General features: G+C 38.0%; 1 protein-coding gene and 1 non-coding gene across 2 annotated transcripts; one reads left to right on the forward strand and one right to left on the reverse strand.

Moving 5' to 3' along the window:
• The first annotated feature begins 4,214 nt into the window (after positions 1-4,214).
• On the forward strand, positions 4,215-4,333 carry LOC114564718 (5S ribosomal RNA). The gene has a single exon (XR_003693816.1). It is a non-coding gene; the product is annotated as a 5S ribosomal RNA (ribosomal RNA).
• Positions 4,334-6,661: 2,328 nt separating this feature from the next.
• On the reverse strand, positions 6,662-15,693 carry dhrs12 (dehydrogenase/reductase (SDR family) member 12). Its single transcript, XM_028591159.1, has 10 exons — positions 15,491-15,693; positions 14,349-14,482; positions 13,766-13,848; positions 12,202-12,294; positions 12,034-12,115; positions 10,750-10,811; positions 10,484-10,588; positions 10,312-10,402; positions 9,415-9,552; positions 6,662-7,132 (listed from the first exon to the last, which is right to left on the reverse strand). The coding sequence occupies exons 1-10, from the start codon at positions 15,544-15,546 to the stop codon at positions 7,017-7,019; spliced, it is 960 nt and encodes a 319-aa protein (XP_028446960.1). The 5' UTR covers positions 15,547-15,693; the 3' UTR covers positions 6,662-7,016.
• Between the last annotated feature and the right edge of the window lie 152 nt (positions 15,694-15,845).

Genomic DNA, 15,845 nt, shown 5'->3' on the forward strand with positions numbered 1-15,845 from the left:
CTCATTTCAACCACTAAAGAAGAGGACCTTCATGACATTAGAAGCATTTTTAATCTACGCCTATCCTGTTCATCTAAATTTATATCAGAGGGTGGTGGAAGGCCCCAAATGTAAAAAAAGAAAAAAGTAAAAAAATATTATGGAGCATGTCATTTTTAAATTGTAATTTACTTTCTACTGTACTCAAAGTGGGCCAGGTGTGTACACATGGAGGCCTCTAAACTGCATGTTATCTGAATTTCCATGCTGTTTTTTTTTCCAGTGTTTGGCTGATCAACCAAATGTTCTCTCTCCTAGTAGCTACTAATGTTGATGCACCCAGTCCACTGAGTGTTAAAAAAAATAAGGATATCAAGCAAACCTCTTAACCTTACAAAGTTGGTCCTGCAGCAAAACATTGTTCAGACCCACAGAACTTTATTTGAATTCTAGTAGAGACTCAAAATATGTCAGGCTAAAATTTGGGGAAAGGTGGACATGGAGTCTTACAGTATACCGCTTCCATATCCTGATATGGAATATATCTGATACTGTCAACCTCTGTGGGGAAAAGTTTTCTTATCACTCAAAGAAAATGTAAGTGGAAAATCAAAAGTATAAGAGGTTAGACCATTAAAGAGGATATTGATTTTTAGTGAAGACCTTTGTCACGATACTATAATAAAACACAGTGTTTTGATTTAGGCAAACACTGGTTTAGTAATCTGTAAATTAACCAATCAGACTGCTTGCTGATCCTTGTATGTTCTCTACTGTCGGCTGTTTTATGAGATTATTTATTATTCAAGTGTGGTCTTAATGTTTCTGACATGCAAACACACATATCATTAAGCTAATCAGTGGCAGCATGCACATACATGTATCAGGACTAAAATGGAAAATAATGAACATTTGATATTTTTGTCATCGTTACTGTCACAATACTGTATACTGACTTGTGATATGTCAAAGCACTGGAATCAAGAAACAAAGATGTGTCACAAATTGCTGCTGTGAAGAGAAAATATGTTTGTTTTTAATGATTATGAAGTTTGTACTTTAATGATCAGATGGTAATTACATTGAATACTTATATTCAAACACCACTGAACATTTTCCAAAGATGTGTAATTTTCGATTGATAAAAAGGTTATGTTAAAGACTTTATCCAACAGTGAATAAATTAGAAATTGTAGGATTGACTATTCATGAAACACGTTAGTACTTTCACAGCTACCCATAGAGGTACATTTATAATAGCAGCTGTTAAATCATGAATGTGAGCCTGTGGGTATTAAGAAACTTAAAGGACCATACCAGTGTTTTTATCTGAGTTTTCAGCTCCTTAACTACAAATCATGTATATTTATCTTGTTTTGCAGACTAGTTTTAAATGCATGGTGGACACTTTAGGATGTATTTTTTCAATCAATTCCAATAAGCTGTTGGTTTCCAACTAATTGATTGTCACTCTTTACTGAAATTAATGTAAAACACATCAGCTGCCTGGAATAGTGGTTGAAAAAAAACTAAAACACAATAGCTTGTTTTACATACTTGTGATCATGTGAAGTGCATGTGATTTAAATGTGCAAAAATGTGCAAAATCCCTGGTGTAACCTTTAAACGTAAAAAATCCAGACTACACAAAGGCATTAGATAAACAATACATAAACTTATGTTCCAGTCAAAATTAATTAATCAATCTGAGGCCAGTGGTCTATTTTTCTGTTGCAGGAAAGATAACAGACGTTGTGTGTTTCAGTGCGTCCATTAATGTAACCATGTACATGTATGTATAAATGACATTAAAAGAGCAGGGCCACCTACTCGACCAATTGTGAGTCATTTGTCTTCTTTATCAGATTGCATTGATTACCATACAGTAGACCTTTACAGAAATAGTTTACTGTTTACTATAGTACATCTTCCTCTGTCGCAGTCAATTTCCTGCTACAGATTTCTTTTCCTGCTGGGTTTTTGTGCCACAACACCACCACTCCTACTTGAACCCTTTTCTCTATTGGGTTTATTGAGTGCCCACTTGTTCACAGGTTGTCATTCATAAACCAAAAAAGAAATCAAATACCCCACCATTCATAGCAGGGGCGATTCTAGGATCAAACCCTGTAGGGGGGCTCATCCCCTAATGAGAATGTGACACATGACACGGATTGCAAAAGTAAATAATCAGTAATTTCATTAGCCAATAATCTCTGAGCTAGCTACTGAACAACAACGTCAGCTAACGTTTTCTGACACTATTAACACTATGATGGAACTAAACCTCACACTTTATAAGTCACAGTAATAACGACCAATTTGACACAATGTTACATTCAGCAATTTTAGTTGCTTACTTTTCAATTTGGGTTATAATCTGCGGCATGAAATGACCAACTTCTTCTCTGGGGACTACCAACTTTAAACTTCACAACCGCACTCGTACTCTCCCTCTGACAGATTAGATAGAGACTCAGCCAAAAGTGGGAGTCTGGCACCATAACCTCCGATTGGCCAACACTAGTTTCTGTTAACCCTTTCCTTGACTGGGATTACAGGCATATGTCAATGGTTGCAGGTGCATAGCATTGGCGACAGTGACACAGGATATTAAACCTGTTTGAACCTGTAATTGTTTGTCCTCTAACAGACAAGTTCGCAAACTCTCAATTGAAGCACCAAAATTGATTAAAAAAAATTATAATCTGTCTGATCAAAGGGGGTTCAATTCATTTCTTTCCTTTTATGGCTCGAAATTGGTTGTAATTTCAGAAGTTACGTTATTACGTTATTATAAAATGGCTCAAAAAACAAAGACACATGTAGTTGAACTACTAGCAAGCTACTGCAAAATGTACGCTAGTGTAATTAGCCTACATGTAGTTCAGTCCTACCCAACCCCATACTGCACGATCAACAATTTTGAGAGCCCTTATGTTTGACTATCTATAGCTTGCGTTCACCAGTTTTATTGCGTACGGCCATACCACCCTGAACAGGCCCGATTTCGTTCAATAACTCTGGTATTAACAGATTTTGTTTTACCATTAGCTGTTCGTGTTAGCTGTGCTGTCAGACATACAGGCTATAGTTACATCTGTTGGATAACATGGAAGCTGTAATTATAGGATCACATCTCTCTCTTTAAAGGTCTGTGCTAAGTGGCTCTCCAAATTTGTACTTTTTAAAATCCAAAATGTGAATATAATTTAAACAGCCGCACAACCTTACTGCATAATAGTTGTCTTAAGCCATCACTATGCTGATTTAAGAATTGAATGTAGGCTGCTATATTTAACAGTGAGACAGACATGAGGTCGGCGATGGCATCAAGTAGAGATGAGACCAATGATGACATCAGGTAGGGCTGGGCGATATGGACCAAAAGTCATATCCCGATATATTTTGGCTGAATATTGATATACTATATCCCGATATTTTTTCCGCAAAGTGAGAGCAAATGTTCAGTCAAAGTCAAAGCCAAATATGACATGTCACAAGTAGTTTCATAGAAACGGGCTATTCCAGTGAACAGTTGCAAAATCAAATGAATAAATAATAAACAGGTTTCTTCACCTGGTTCAATGCTCAGCTGTTCAAATAACTATAAATTATAATAAATAAATCCCGCCCTATGGGGGCGAGCGTTGTCATTTTGGAGGATAGAGTTCGGTCGGTGGAGATATGGGATTGCCACTGGTTGCAGAATCTCATCTCTATATCTCTATGCATTGAGATTGCCTCCAATGATGACCTCATTTTTCCAGTGAGGGAGATGCCGCCCCACACCATCACACTGCCTCCACCAAAAGGAGTTATCGGTGCAGCAATCAGCATAGCGTTCTCTGCGTCTTTTCCACACTTTGACCCTATGATCCAACTGCCGTAGGCAGAATCTGGACTCATTACTGAACATAACGTTCCTCCACATGTTCAGATTCCAGTGCACATGTTGCATATGTTTGGCAATTGGAGAGAAGATTTGGCAAATTTTTCATGGGCGCAACCCTCATACTCAGCGCTGCTGTTCATTCCACAAATGCATATTCCTTACAAATGGGGCACCATTTGAAAGGGAACTAAACAGGCTTTCCAAGGTATAAGATTTATTGCCAAAAAGCTAGTAGTACATGTAGTCCACTACTACCAAACACTTATTATTCATCAACTTTAAAAAAAACATTAGTGGTGTTTGACTATCTATAAATAGCTTGTGTTCTATATCTGTAATTGCTTACGGCCATACCACCCTGAACACGCCCGATCTCGTCCGATCTCGGAAGCTAAGCAGGGTCGGGCCGGGTCAGTACTTGGATGGGAGACCGCCTGGGAATACCCGGTGCTGTAAGCTTTTACTCTCGTCTTTCATCAGCAGAGGGCGCTGCTCCTTCTTTAGTGCAGACAGGATAAATAACATTAGCGGAAAAATATAACATTGTTTTTTATTTGGCAGTGTGGACTTCTTGCTCTGTACTGAAGGCCTACTTCAACTCATTCATTAGGCAGTGGGAAATGCCTCTGTAAAGTATGTGCAGTGCTGCTGATTAATAGTCTATGTTGTACTCTATTCTGCTCATCTCAACTTTATGCAGCCCAAAGTACCTCAAAGACAACAACAAAAATACAATGAAGCAATAGGCTACTTTAGATTACAACAAGACAATACAATGTTAAAAATGTAAGCCAATGGAATAAAATCTAAATAAACACCAGGGATAATATGTATATATATATATATATATATATATATATATATATACACTCACCTAAAGGATTATTAGGAAGCATTCTTTAGAAATGTTGATAGGATAGCATCTTGCAGTTGATGGAGATTTGTGGGATGCACATCCAGGCCACAAAACTCCCGTTCCACCACATCCCAAAGATGTTCTATTGGGTTGAGATCTGGTGACTGTGGGGGCCATTTTAGTACAGTGAACTCATTGTCATGTTCAAGAAACCAATTTGAAATGATTCAAGCTTTGTGACATGGTGCATTATCCTGCTGGAAGTAGCCATCAGAGGATGGGTACATGGTGGTCATAAAGGGATGGACATGGTCAGAAGCAATGTTCAGGTAGGCTGGTAGACAAACATGACTGGACAAAAACTAGAAAAAGAAGTAGCCTAAATGACTTCAATAAGCATATCTATAAAACAATGTAATGTTTTTCTTTTCTCACTCCCAAGCTCGAAGATGCATGACAGCACCAAAATAAAAAGATTAAGAAGCTTTGTGGCATTCCAACACATTCCCGCTCCCATCTCGTAAAATACGGGCGTTTGGTCAGGTGCCATTGTCGTAGTTATTGACGCTAAAAGTCTCCTTTAGAGTCCGCTGCACGGTGTGGGAGGATCCCCCTGCCTCCCCCCGCCTCTCCACGTTGCACGGGGCAAATTTCACGGGAGAGCAGCGGAGGAAAGGCCCATTTCCTCCGCATTGTCCCACTTTTATCTCCGGTGCCAGTGCAACCATTTCTTACCATGTAAAGAACTGCAATAGTAGGATTTAAATCAAACTTGTGACAGCAATAGTGACAAGTAATGCATGTTAATAAAAATAAAGCAGAACACATTCAGAAGACAACGGAATAACTGTTAAACACGTTAATTTCGGATCATAGCGGCAGCTGATTTAACACATAAGACTCAAGGATTAATCTTAGCCTGGCTGTTAGCCTGCTCTGGAGCAGGCTAGCTGCAAAGAATAAATCTCCATGGTTACTTGGCTGGGTTTAATTCAACCTGCTTTTGTGCAACCAAGTCAAAGCTAAATTCATCCAGCATAACTTGAATATCCCAGCTTAATCCCTTATCCTGGTTTTGTGCAACAGGCCCCAGGACTGCTGCATACTGGATGTTTTTCCTTTTTCAGACCATTCTTTGTAAACCCTAGAAATGGTTTTGTGTGAAAATCCCAGTAACTGAGCAGATTGTGAAATACTTAGACCAGCCCGTCTGGCACCAACAACCATGCCGCGCTCAAATTTGCTTAGATCACCTTTCTTTCCCATTCTGACATTCAGTTTGGAGTTCAGGAGATTGTCAATATGTGGTTTACAAACAAGATACCAAATAATACCAAATAATCTTTTGATTCATATTTAATGGCACTGTAGACAAATATAAAATCAGCAAATTACACTTGTTTTATTGAAAATTGAAATACTTGTCTTTGGTTGAATTTCTCAAGGAACTGTCAAAAACTGACAAATTATCATTTCCAAATAATAGACTACAAAGTGATCCTCTCAAATTATTATTATTTTGAGGGACTAACAATCAAAAAGATATTCAGTTAATGTAAAATGGGAAGGAAAGCAGCAAATCTGAAACCAGCTGATGTTTGGTATTTTTATTTAAAGATGAATCTTCTATCTTCTATTCATTTTCTCTCACTTGTGAAAATCAGCTTAATATATATATATATATATAGTATTTGACTTGTCTTCTTGATGAACATCAGTACAACATTAAAGTGAAAATGACATTTTTATTTGAAGTGCATATGATTTGGCCATTTTACTAAATAATATTAAGACTTAATTTTGTATCTCTTTTAGAGCTTTGGGGACCCAAGATACTTCTGTACCTGGATATTTTTGTGAAGTACACAATTGAGGACATTTTCATACTATGGCTTTACAAGATGTGACACACATGGATGCAGACAAGAAAGACAAATGTTTAAATACATTTAATATGAAAATAACCAAACCTGACCCTCCACCACCCCGTTACAAAACAAAACTGCAGAGAATTAAACAATCAATTTTACATAAATGAATATAGAAATTAGCATTTTCTGTTAGATTTATATTAAAGCAACATTTCTCACAGTAGTAGTAGACAAAAGCAACACCACAATTCTTCTGTCCAGAAGACACCTTCACTTCAGTTTTTGTTCTTTAAAAGTATCAGTCAAAAATGTGAAAAAGCATCCTGTACATTGAAGAAAAAAAAAAAAACATGATTTTGTAAACATTAGTAATTATTTAGAGAAGTGTTTTAGAAGTGCATTAACAGAGGTAGGCCTATTGAGGTTTGAACTTGAGGGCGAACTCCTCCAGCGCAGCCAGAAACTTCTCCTCCTCCTGTGGTGTGGACCTGGTGAAGGCCAGCGGCAGGTGTGTCGCCACCGCTTTGCGATCTAGAATTTTTGTTGTTGTTGGGAAAAACACATGAGCCAGCATTAGAGACGCTGAACCACAAAAATCTTATGCAGAATGATAATATTCAGAGAGTTGATTGCGGAAATCGGGATCAATTTCAATTTAAAAAGGTCTTGCAGTACCATAGAAACATCAACAATGAGGCATCGCCCTTGACGATTGACTTCCATCACTCATCATAATTATGTTGCAGTCGCTCACCTCCCTTTACAGGAAGACTTCATTCGGTTCAGTGCTTTGATATCAGTTCCTACATAAAGTTTTGTCTCCATCAGGATCTTTAGTTACTAGTTTTCAAATTAAGATTTCACACACAAAACATATGATCAGCTTATAAAATATGACAGAATATACAGTACAGTTGTAACAGTACTGTAACAGTACAGTTGTAACAGTTCCAACTACCTCAACAACAATGCACATTACATAGTATACATCATAATAGATAAAAAAAGTCAACATGTATGTCAAAAAAATTCATAGTACACATGTCGAAAAAAGTGATAAAAAAAATCATGGTATAGTATATTGAAAAAAAGTCATGGTATAGTACGTAGAATAAAGTAATAAAGTTATAGTATAGTATGTTGAATAAAGTGATAAAGTTATGGTATAGTATTTCAAAATGAAAAGGGCCAGCCTGGACTGGGTATTGAACCTGGGTCAGAGTCTGAAGTGACTACTTGTTGGTTGTTGAAAAAAAGCCATTAAAAAGTAATAGTATGGTATGTCGAAAAAAAGACATTCAATTGTTAAAAAGAATCATAATTACACAATATTCCATTGGCATTACTGATCAAATAATATATTTAATGGTGTAAGACTCGGGCCATTATATAATATTATATTATTAATGATGAGTGTATTTTATTTAGAGGAGGTCCTGGTATTGTGAATGCTGGCTCAATGAAACAGCTCACTGGGCCACTTACTCAAACTAAGCCATTGTTAAAGGTTATAAAATACACCTGTGCTTTTCCTGCTTAGGCAAGCAGAAATGTCTGCTGTGAAAAAGGAGTATTGTGCACTTTTACTTTTGATACTTTTAGCTCGAAAGACATCCTTAGGCCGGTTACACACCGGCTGCGTGGCGTGAGCGTGGCGTTTCTGTTTCGTGTATTTTTCTGTCTTTACACACCAGAGTAGAGGTAGACCGATTAATCGGCACCGATAGTTGATTGGTGGAACTATCGTTATCGGCAAAAATCCATACCGATAGTTTTTGATGATGCCTTTGTTTATGTTTTCAACCAATGGGAAGGCAGGTCCGTCACACATTACGCCTTATATGGGCATCCAAGCGAGAACAGAGAGTATATAGTGGGAAAGATAGATCCCTCCAGGTCAGAGATCATCTGTTACCGCTCTAAACCGACAGTTTAACTGTTTTTATTTGTTATTTATTACTTTTTGAATGAATGTCTTTTATTGACTTCAATATTTATATTTATTTCATTTAGCATGTTTTCATGGTTCAATACAGTTTTTTTGTTTTTATAATAAAGTTCAGCACTGTTTTACTAAGAGTGTCATGTTTGTTTTTATCCAGTATCAATTCTAAATACTATCGGTCGATTAATCGGTTATCGCCAAATACGGCCCAACCTAGCTATCGGTAAAATCCACTATCGGTCGACTTCTACACCAGAAACGTGTCTGACGTGGCGCTGCTGCTGCTAGCCTTGTCTGGACACATGTATGTTTGCCATTGATAAAATGAAAAACCATGTTAAACATAAATATATACTGATTTGATTACAGCAAAGACAACGTCGGCAGTATTGACGGCAAAATAGGCAACATAATATTTCGTTCTGTATTGACCGGTGCAATATTAGAAAATCGAGAACCTAGAGACTTTCAAACATCAACATGTCATTTATTAATATGTATTTGTGTCTAAACGACATATAAACATCTTTTCCTATTCTATTTTGCCTGTAAACGCTTCCAACACACTTGCGTGTTGCATAAAAAATAGGCCTCGGTTCTATTTCTAACAGGCACGCCTGAGACACGCGTGTCACGCAGGCAGTGTGTAAGCTCTAACATGGGAGCCGAAATATAAACGGACACGCCACGCAGCTGACACGCTCACGCGATGCATCCAGTGTCACCGGCCTTACTTTTACTTAGGTAACATTTACAATGCAGGACTTTTACTTGTACAGAAGTATTTATTCATTATTGTACCATGAAGTCATGGTTTGACTCTTGCTCTATTATCCAGATAAAACGTTGTGATAGCAGAAAAAAATACCCTGGAAGAAGAGTCCGCTCGGCTGCTTTGCGGCGGCCGCAGACACAGCGAGCCACACCGAGGTGTCGGCCCCCATGGCCTCCGTCCTCAGTTTGGACTGCATCTTAGCGTGGAATGAAGGCATGGACGTCTGGACAGCTACAGAGACAAATAAAAACTAAACTGAAAATCACAGAAGCAACGTTTTCTGCCACATGCTATTCATAGGTAAGTGTCAAGTGTATAGCTTTATCACAGCGTACAACAAAGTACACTGCATTGTTTTTGTTTCACCACATGTGCCAACTCTGATATTAGGAACATGTTCCATTGTTATTAATTATAATTTAGTATTATTAAGGCCTATTCAGCTGTGTCTAGAAACCAGTATTTTAAAATTCCCCCCGGCCAAGTCAAAAAGAAAACTGTCCAAAGTGAAGTCTGTTGATCATCCACATTAACTGAAACATCGTTTCTGGAGGGAGATATTGCGGTTTGATTTTTAAACATAATTTTTTTGTTTTATATTGTGAGCACCATAAATAAGATTCCTTTGCTCTGCATTGAGTTGAGGTAGGAGGTGGAAAGTTCAAAGATGGATATTCCAAAAACCCTGACAAATAAAAACCACAACTTTAAATCTATTATATATATATCTATTGTCTATTACCTCATTCTGCTTTCACTAGCAATAATCAATAAAATAATTGCTGGGAATTGGCCTCTTCAGTTTGTCAGATGATCAAATGCGTCTGCCCTGATATTATAATCTACAGCTCTTCACATACAGTACATGCTGCTACAGTACAATTCTTCCCTGCATCATGGACTTGTGAGTATATTGGTTTATTTTACAAAGGTCCTATTTAATGAAATGACACAGAAATAAAGAAATATAATCTCCTTTCTTTTTTGTACCTGGTGTGTCTGCCCAGCCAGGGTGCATGGAGGAGAAGTGGATCTCTTTGTGCTGAGAAGCCCACCTGTCTGTCAGTATCACCTGCTGTCTCTGTCAAAATCACAACACACTTCAGCAAACACGGATACATGCCACAGTCATACTGTGTTGTTGCCCATCAGTCTCCTTTACTTTGTTCTGAGCGTAGGCCATGGTGCCATCAAACGTCCCCTTCTCAAACTGGAGGTCGTCCACGTTCAGCTTCTGTGTGAGCATGCCGCCTGACGACACCGTGACCTGAGAGGAGACAGTAGCAAATGTTCTTTTTTTTTTTTTTTTTTTAAAAAAGCTTAAAATGTACACGCAGTCTGCCGGTCTGTGACGAGGTCCGACAGTAAAAGCATCTTCCCAAAAGATATTTGTGTGTCTTTTGACGCAATCATTGCAATTCAACCCACCACTCTTGGGTCTTCAACCTTCTTCAGTGCAGGTATCAAGGCTGTGGTGAGGATGTATGTACCTGAAAATAAAAGGTAAGCACATAAGGTAGTTCAGAAACACTTATCTGCACTATCTGCTGTAGCTCAGAATCCAAACTCATTTAAAAAAAAAAAAATGTATTTTACATTTGAAATATATTATCTTGTATTGCCTGACTTAAACAATTATTTACTATACTGTATCTGTACACTGCTTTTGTTATGACAACAGTCACTGAGAAGTGGCTTTATTTTGTTAAATAGGAAAGATTTTTGTAAGAAAATGCTTTCACACTCAGCAGAGTAAGTTATTGTCTGGTGCAGGGTATTAATTATATCAATATGTCTCCGGATGTTGTAAAGATCCTATTTGCTCTTATTTTGGTACCTGCTTTCCTCACTTCCTTTTACCTCACTTCCTTTCCCGGCCTTTTATGCTGTCACTGCCTGATGTGAGTCACGTGTGATCTGATTTAAACGGTTCACGGCATAACTTGTCATATGAAATTTGTGACATCCATAAAATAAGAAACTTTTCTCATTACAAACAATAACAGAAGATGGAAATCATTTCAAAAACGTTTCAGCTATCTATGACTGTTTGATTGCTAACGTTAGCTCAAAACGCCATTCAAGTGACAGCCTTTGTTGTGTTGGATTGCTAACTTGTAGCCAGCCGTGAACAAACTTCGTTATGTAGGTCCATTTTCATTGTAATGACATTATAGAAGGCTCTGGTTAGCGGGTTCTTGTAGGCTACTCCCACCTGCACTCGACTCCCATCGGGTAGTGACAATGCTTCTAACGGTCCCCCCTAATTACCTGATGGAGTTCACCTGGTCACTTCTCATTCAGGACTGAAGGCCCATGTGTGTTTTGTTGTACTCCTTATCATTTGCACCACCGTTTTGAGTAGAAATAAACCTTTTGCTCAGTGGATTGACGTTTCCTGGCTCTTGCAGTCTAACCGATGCCCCATGATGATAGCACTCAAACTCAGAAACTGAACCCTCCTTCTTAACACTGGTGCTGACTGAAATATGTTGCTTAGTTTTGACATTTTTTTTTTTAAAAAGTACCGAAAGTTGTCTTTAGTTTACCCCTTTTGATTTCGATGATCGGTTGTTGTTTAAAAGATTTAAAAACTTTGGCTTGCTTCGTCAAAACGAGTTTACATTTCTTCAAGTAAGGTATCCAAAAAAGAAAGTATTGTTGTTTCGAAAATTGGTAGGTGAACTGGAACTAGTATTTCAAAATACCTACCGAGTGTATTTGTGGCAAAGTTCTTCTCCAAACCCTCCTCGGTTAACTCTCTCTGGTTGACCATACACCCAGCATTGTTGATCTGGTTAACGCAACAAGTGATTCAATTACAATAACAACCAGTGTGTGTATTACAGGTGAACCAACACATATCTACATAACACCTACCAGTACATGTACGGCGTTGCTTTGTAAGAAGTTCTGGGCGAAGTCCCACACTTGTCTCGCGCTGGACATGTCAACGATGTGGACGTGAACGTTCTGGGAATAAACAGGAAACATGAACGCAAGAGACTGATATTTCACTTTCTGTTAAAAAAAAAAAAGGTTCAGAATATAACAGAGGACATTTCCTTATTGTGCGACTTTGTTAAAAATTAAAGAGGCTTTTGCTGGTGGTTGCTTCTAAAGGCCGTTTTATGCTTCTGCGTCGTACCCCCGCAGACCCCTCTGCGTTTACGCCGGACCCTACGCCGTAGCCTGACCTCTCGAAAAATTTAACTACACGTCGAAGCGACCCACGTCGCTTGGCTGTGGCTGGGTAGCCCCCCCAGTGCACAAGTATAAACGCCAGGCCACTTACGTAGGCTACGTCTGCGTGGAGCCTGCGCACAACCATAAAACAAGCTTAAAGCTGATGATCAGAGAATGTAGGATAATTCTACTGTTGCATATGTCGTAATAGCAATTCATATATAATTTAATATATTGTCACCGGTTGCTATTTTCACGCAGCAAATTTAATCGAGACAGAGGGAGGTCTTGATCTGATTTGCTGAGGGATTCTGCTGACCGTAGTCAGTTAGGTGACTCATTTCACCACAGACGAACCACATTTATCTCGGTGACCAAAAAAAATAAAAATAAAAAAACTATAGCTAGCTGTGCCCCTGCAGACAAAGATATATATTTTAATAAAAAGATAAATGTTTGGCAAGTATCCCTGAAGTAAGCTGAAAAATAACCTTGTCCTCTCCTGACTCACAGTGCTCTCTGCTGGACAAACAATGTAACGACACTTCTTCCAAAATTACCTCCAACACCATGTCAGTACTGCCATTACTTTTTGCATATCTGCCAAAATATATACTGTATCAGTTGCATATTTGTTCGTTGAGTTGTCTTGTTATGTAAGAATTTCAACTTTACAGAAATATTGATAAACACCATGCATTATGTGTTGGCTCTACCTAACCTAACAGTAAACTATTATATTCAGTTATAGGATAAGTATTGCGCAATGTGTTTTCACATTAAATAAATTATTTTGAGTAGTATTCGTTCAATGTCTTAAAATGTAAGCAGCCCTGTAAGCATAAATAAATAAAAGGAAACTACTGTCTTTGAAAAAAGTGTAATTTATAATAACTGAGTTGTGCAGCATGATATATACTGTGAGACAATACAAACGGTCATGTTTTGCTTTACTGTTTACACTGATGTAGCTCTCCTGTTATATATTTGGTTGTATTAAAGCAGTCTAAGTTGTTTTGGACAAAAGCGTGAAATAAAAGCGCCACTTGAATGTACTGAAGTGTAATGTGTTATTAGCCTGACAAGCCAGAGTCCTTAGTCTGTCAATTTTATTTATAAAACCCAAAATCACACTTTTGCCTCAGGGGGCTTTACAGTCGGAACATACGACACCCTATATCATTACACCTTAATTTGGGTAACAAAAATATCCCCCGCCCCTCCACTTGGACAGGTAGACATGCAGCAGATTTCTCACCTGATTTTTACTCCGTTCCACAATTTCATCTTTGGCTGCTTCTGCCCGCCCCTTGTTTCGACACACCATGTGAATAGTTCCCCCTGCAGACTCAAAAATAAACACACATCAGTGAACAAGCCAGCAGCAACTTCCATCACCTCTCCTTGTAATTATTGTCAGAAACAGGGCCGTACCGATTTGGTGTCAATCAATGAATCAAACTTTACTGGTATAGGCTGTTGTTAGTGTTTTACAGGCAAATGACAAAAGCTGGTAGAAATACTATGAAGACTAAAACAAGTGGAGACTATAGCACACAAAAAGTATAATTTAAATAAAAAAAAATAAAAAATACTATAAAATAGGTAAAGACAAATGCATACAATATCCATAAAAATGCTCTAATCAAATGCCAGGCTAGAAATGTAGGTTTTAAGATTTTGTTTAAAGATATCCCTTTTATACAATGAAATGGTTGTGACAGAGGATATCTCTAGTAACTAGAAGAACTGTTTTCTGTGTTTTCTGTCATCTCTGTACTGTTTTCCACAAGCAGAGATGAATAACTGACTTTTTTAACTGCTGACATTCAAACACTCACCTCTGTTGGCTATTTCTTGCGCTGTGGCTTTTCCTATCCCACTGTTGCAACCGGTTATCATGAAGGACCTCCCGCTCAGGTTTACATCCAGGTCTGCTGGAGCAAAATGCTTCGCTGCAGCTTCATAGCCACTCCTGTTAGGAGGAGTACATTGAATACAATACACATGCACTGTCACGAATGTTATCACATGTTCTGATGTAATACTGAGGTTGAGACATTTAAACGCGCCTGTCTTCTGCTGGTCTGATGTCTGCAGTGAAGATCTGGTTTCATTAAAATGTGTGAAAGTAAATATGGATATGGATAGTGCTGTAACTAATTAATCAAGTATGCATTGACAGAAACAAAATAGGCAATCATGTTTTCTAATTAAGAAATAATTTAAGTGATTGGATCAAGCAAACTTGACTTTACTTTATACTTCTACACTACCCCCGCTACATTTTGAAAGCCAACGCATGTACATTTTACTCCACTCCATTTATTTGACAACATAAATTACTGAGTAAATTAGTTGCTTAGTAGATTATACCAAAAAGGAATCCACCAATAGCCTACATTGTGATGTATTATTATAGATTAAGCGACCCATTTAGAAGTTGAAACTAGCTTCAGCTGCAACATTAGTGATGATTACAGATTAATGCATCAACAATTATAGTCCTGTAAAATATAATATATTTATTCAGAAATGGGCCATTCTGCGTGTACTTTATTACTTCAGTATACGTTTTGAATACTTACTTGAAAGTAAGATTTTAAATGCGTGTATCGGAGTATTCTTACAATGTGGTAAGGCTTAGTACTTCTTCCACCACTGACTAATTTTACATTTTATAGACTAGTTTAGATAGCATGTGTAACATTAATCCCTGCTAGTTAACCAGTAACGTGAGGCCTAGCATACTATGCAACCATACAATATCTGAATTGTATCCCACTGTCTAGTATTTTATCACCAACAGAGAAACATGTTTTTCAAACTTGACAGTACTATCCAAAGGTACTTCTCAAGGTTCATAGTACGAGGATTAGGTAACGTTAATGTTGCACAAATCATTAAAAAAAATGACAAGAGATTTGACTACTTCACTGAAAGTAGCCAAAGTCACAGTAGAAATGATGATCTCTCTACTTACTTTGTATACTCCTGGAGTCCTTTCACAAACCAAACGGCATTCCTGTAAATCGACATTTTTAACAAAAACGTGTCTCAGTTGGTGTACAAAAAGTGTTCAGTTGAAAGCGGCGGAGTGAAAACAGTCCAGTGTTTTTGTTTCATAAGAATGACTGGTAGTGGTTATGTAGAAGGAGGGGCGGGGCGGCGAGTCACTTTCGACCACCGGAAGCCAAATATTTGTTTTCCTGATTGGCTATTAGTCGTTGCCTTCGTTGCTTGGGTTGGTTAGGTTTTGGCAAGAGGAGTGGGATTGGTTAGTATTGAATGTCAGGATAAACCAATCAGGGGCAGAGTGAAGCAGAGTAGGGCGGGAC

The sequence above is a fragment of the Perca flavescens genome, chromosome 11, assembly GCF_004354835.1.
Source record: "Perca flavescens isolate YP-PL-M2 chromosome 11, PFLA_1.0, whole genome shotgun sequence".
Classification (NCBI taxonomy): Eukaryota; Metazoa; Chordata; class Actinopteri; order Perciformes; family Percidae; genus Perca; species Perca flavescens.

What these genes read in the sequence shown, in the direction of transcription:
- dhrs12 (XM_028591159.1), bottom strand. Translation starts at nt 15,546, where the DNA reads ATGTCGATTTACAGGAATGCCGTTTGGTTTGTGAAAGGACTCCAGGAG. An exon ending in GGACTCCAGGAGTATACAAA is followed by an intron (nt 14,483 to 15,490) that starts GTAAGTAGAGAG and finishes TCCTCCTAACAG; the next exon opens with GAGTGGCTATGAAGCTGCAG. An exon ending in TGGCTGGGCAGACACACCAG is followed by an intron (nt 9,553 to 10,311) that starts GTACAAAAAAGA and finishes TTGTCTCTGTAG; the next exon opens with CTGTCCAGACGTCCATGCCT.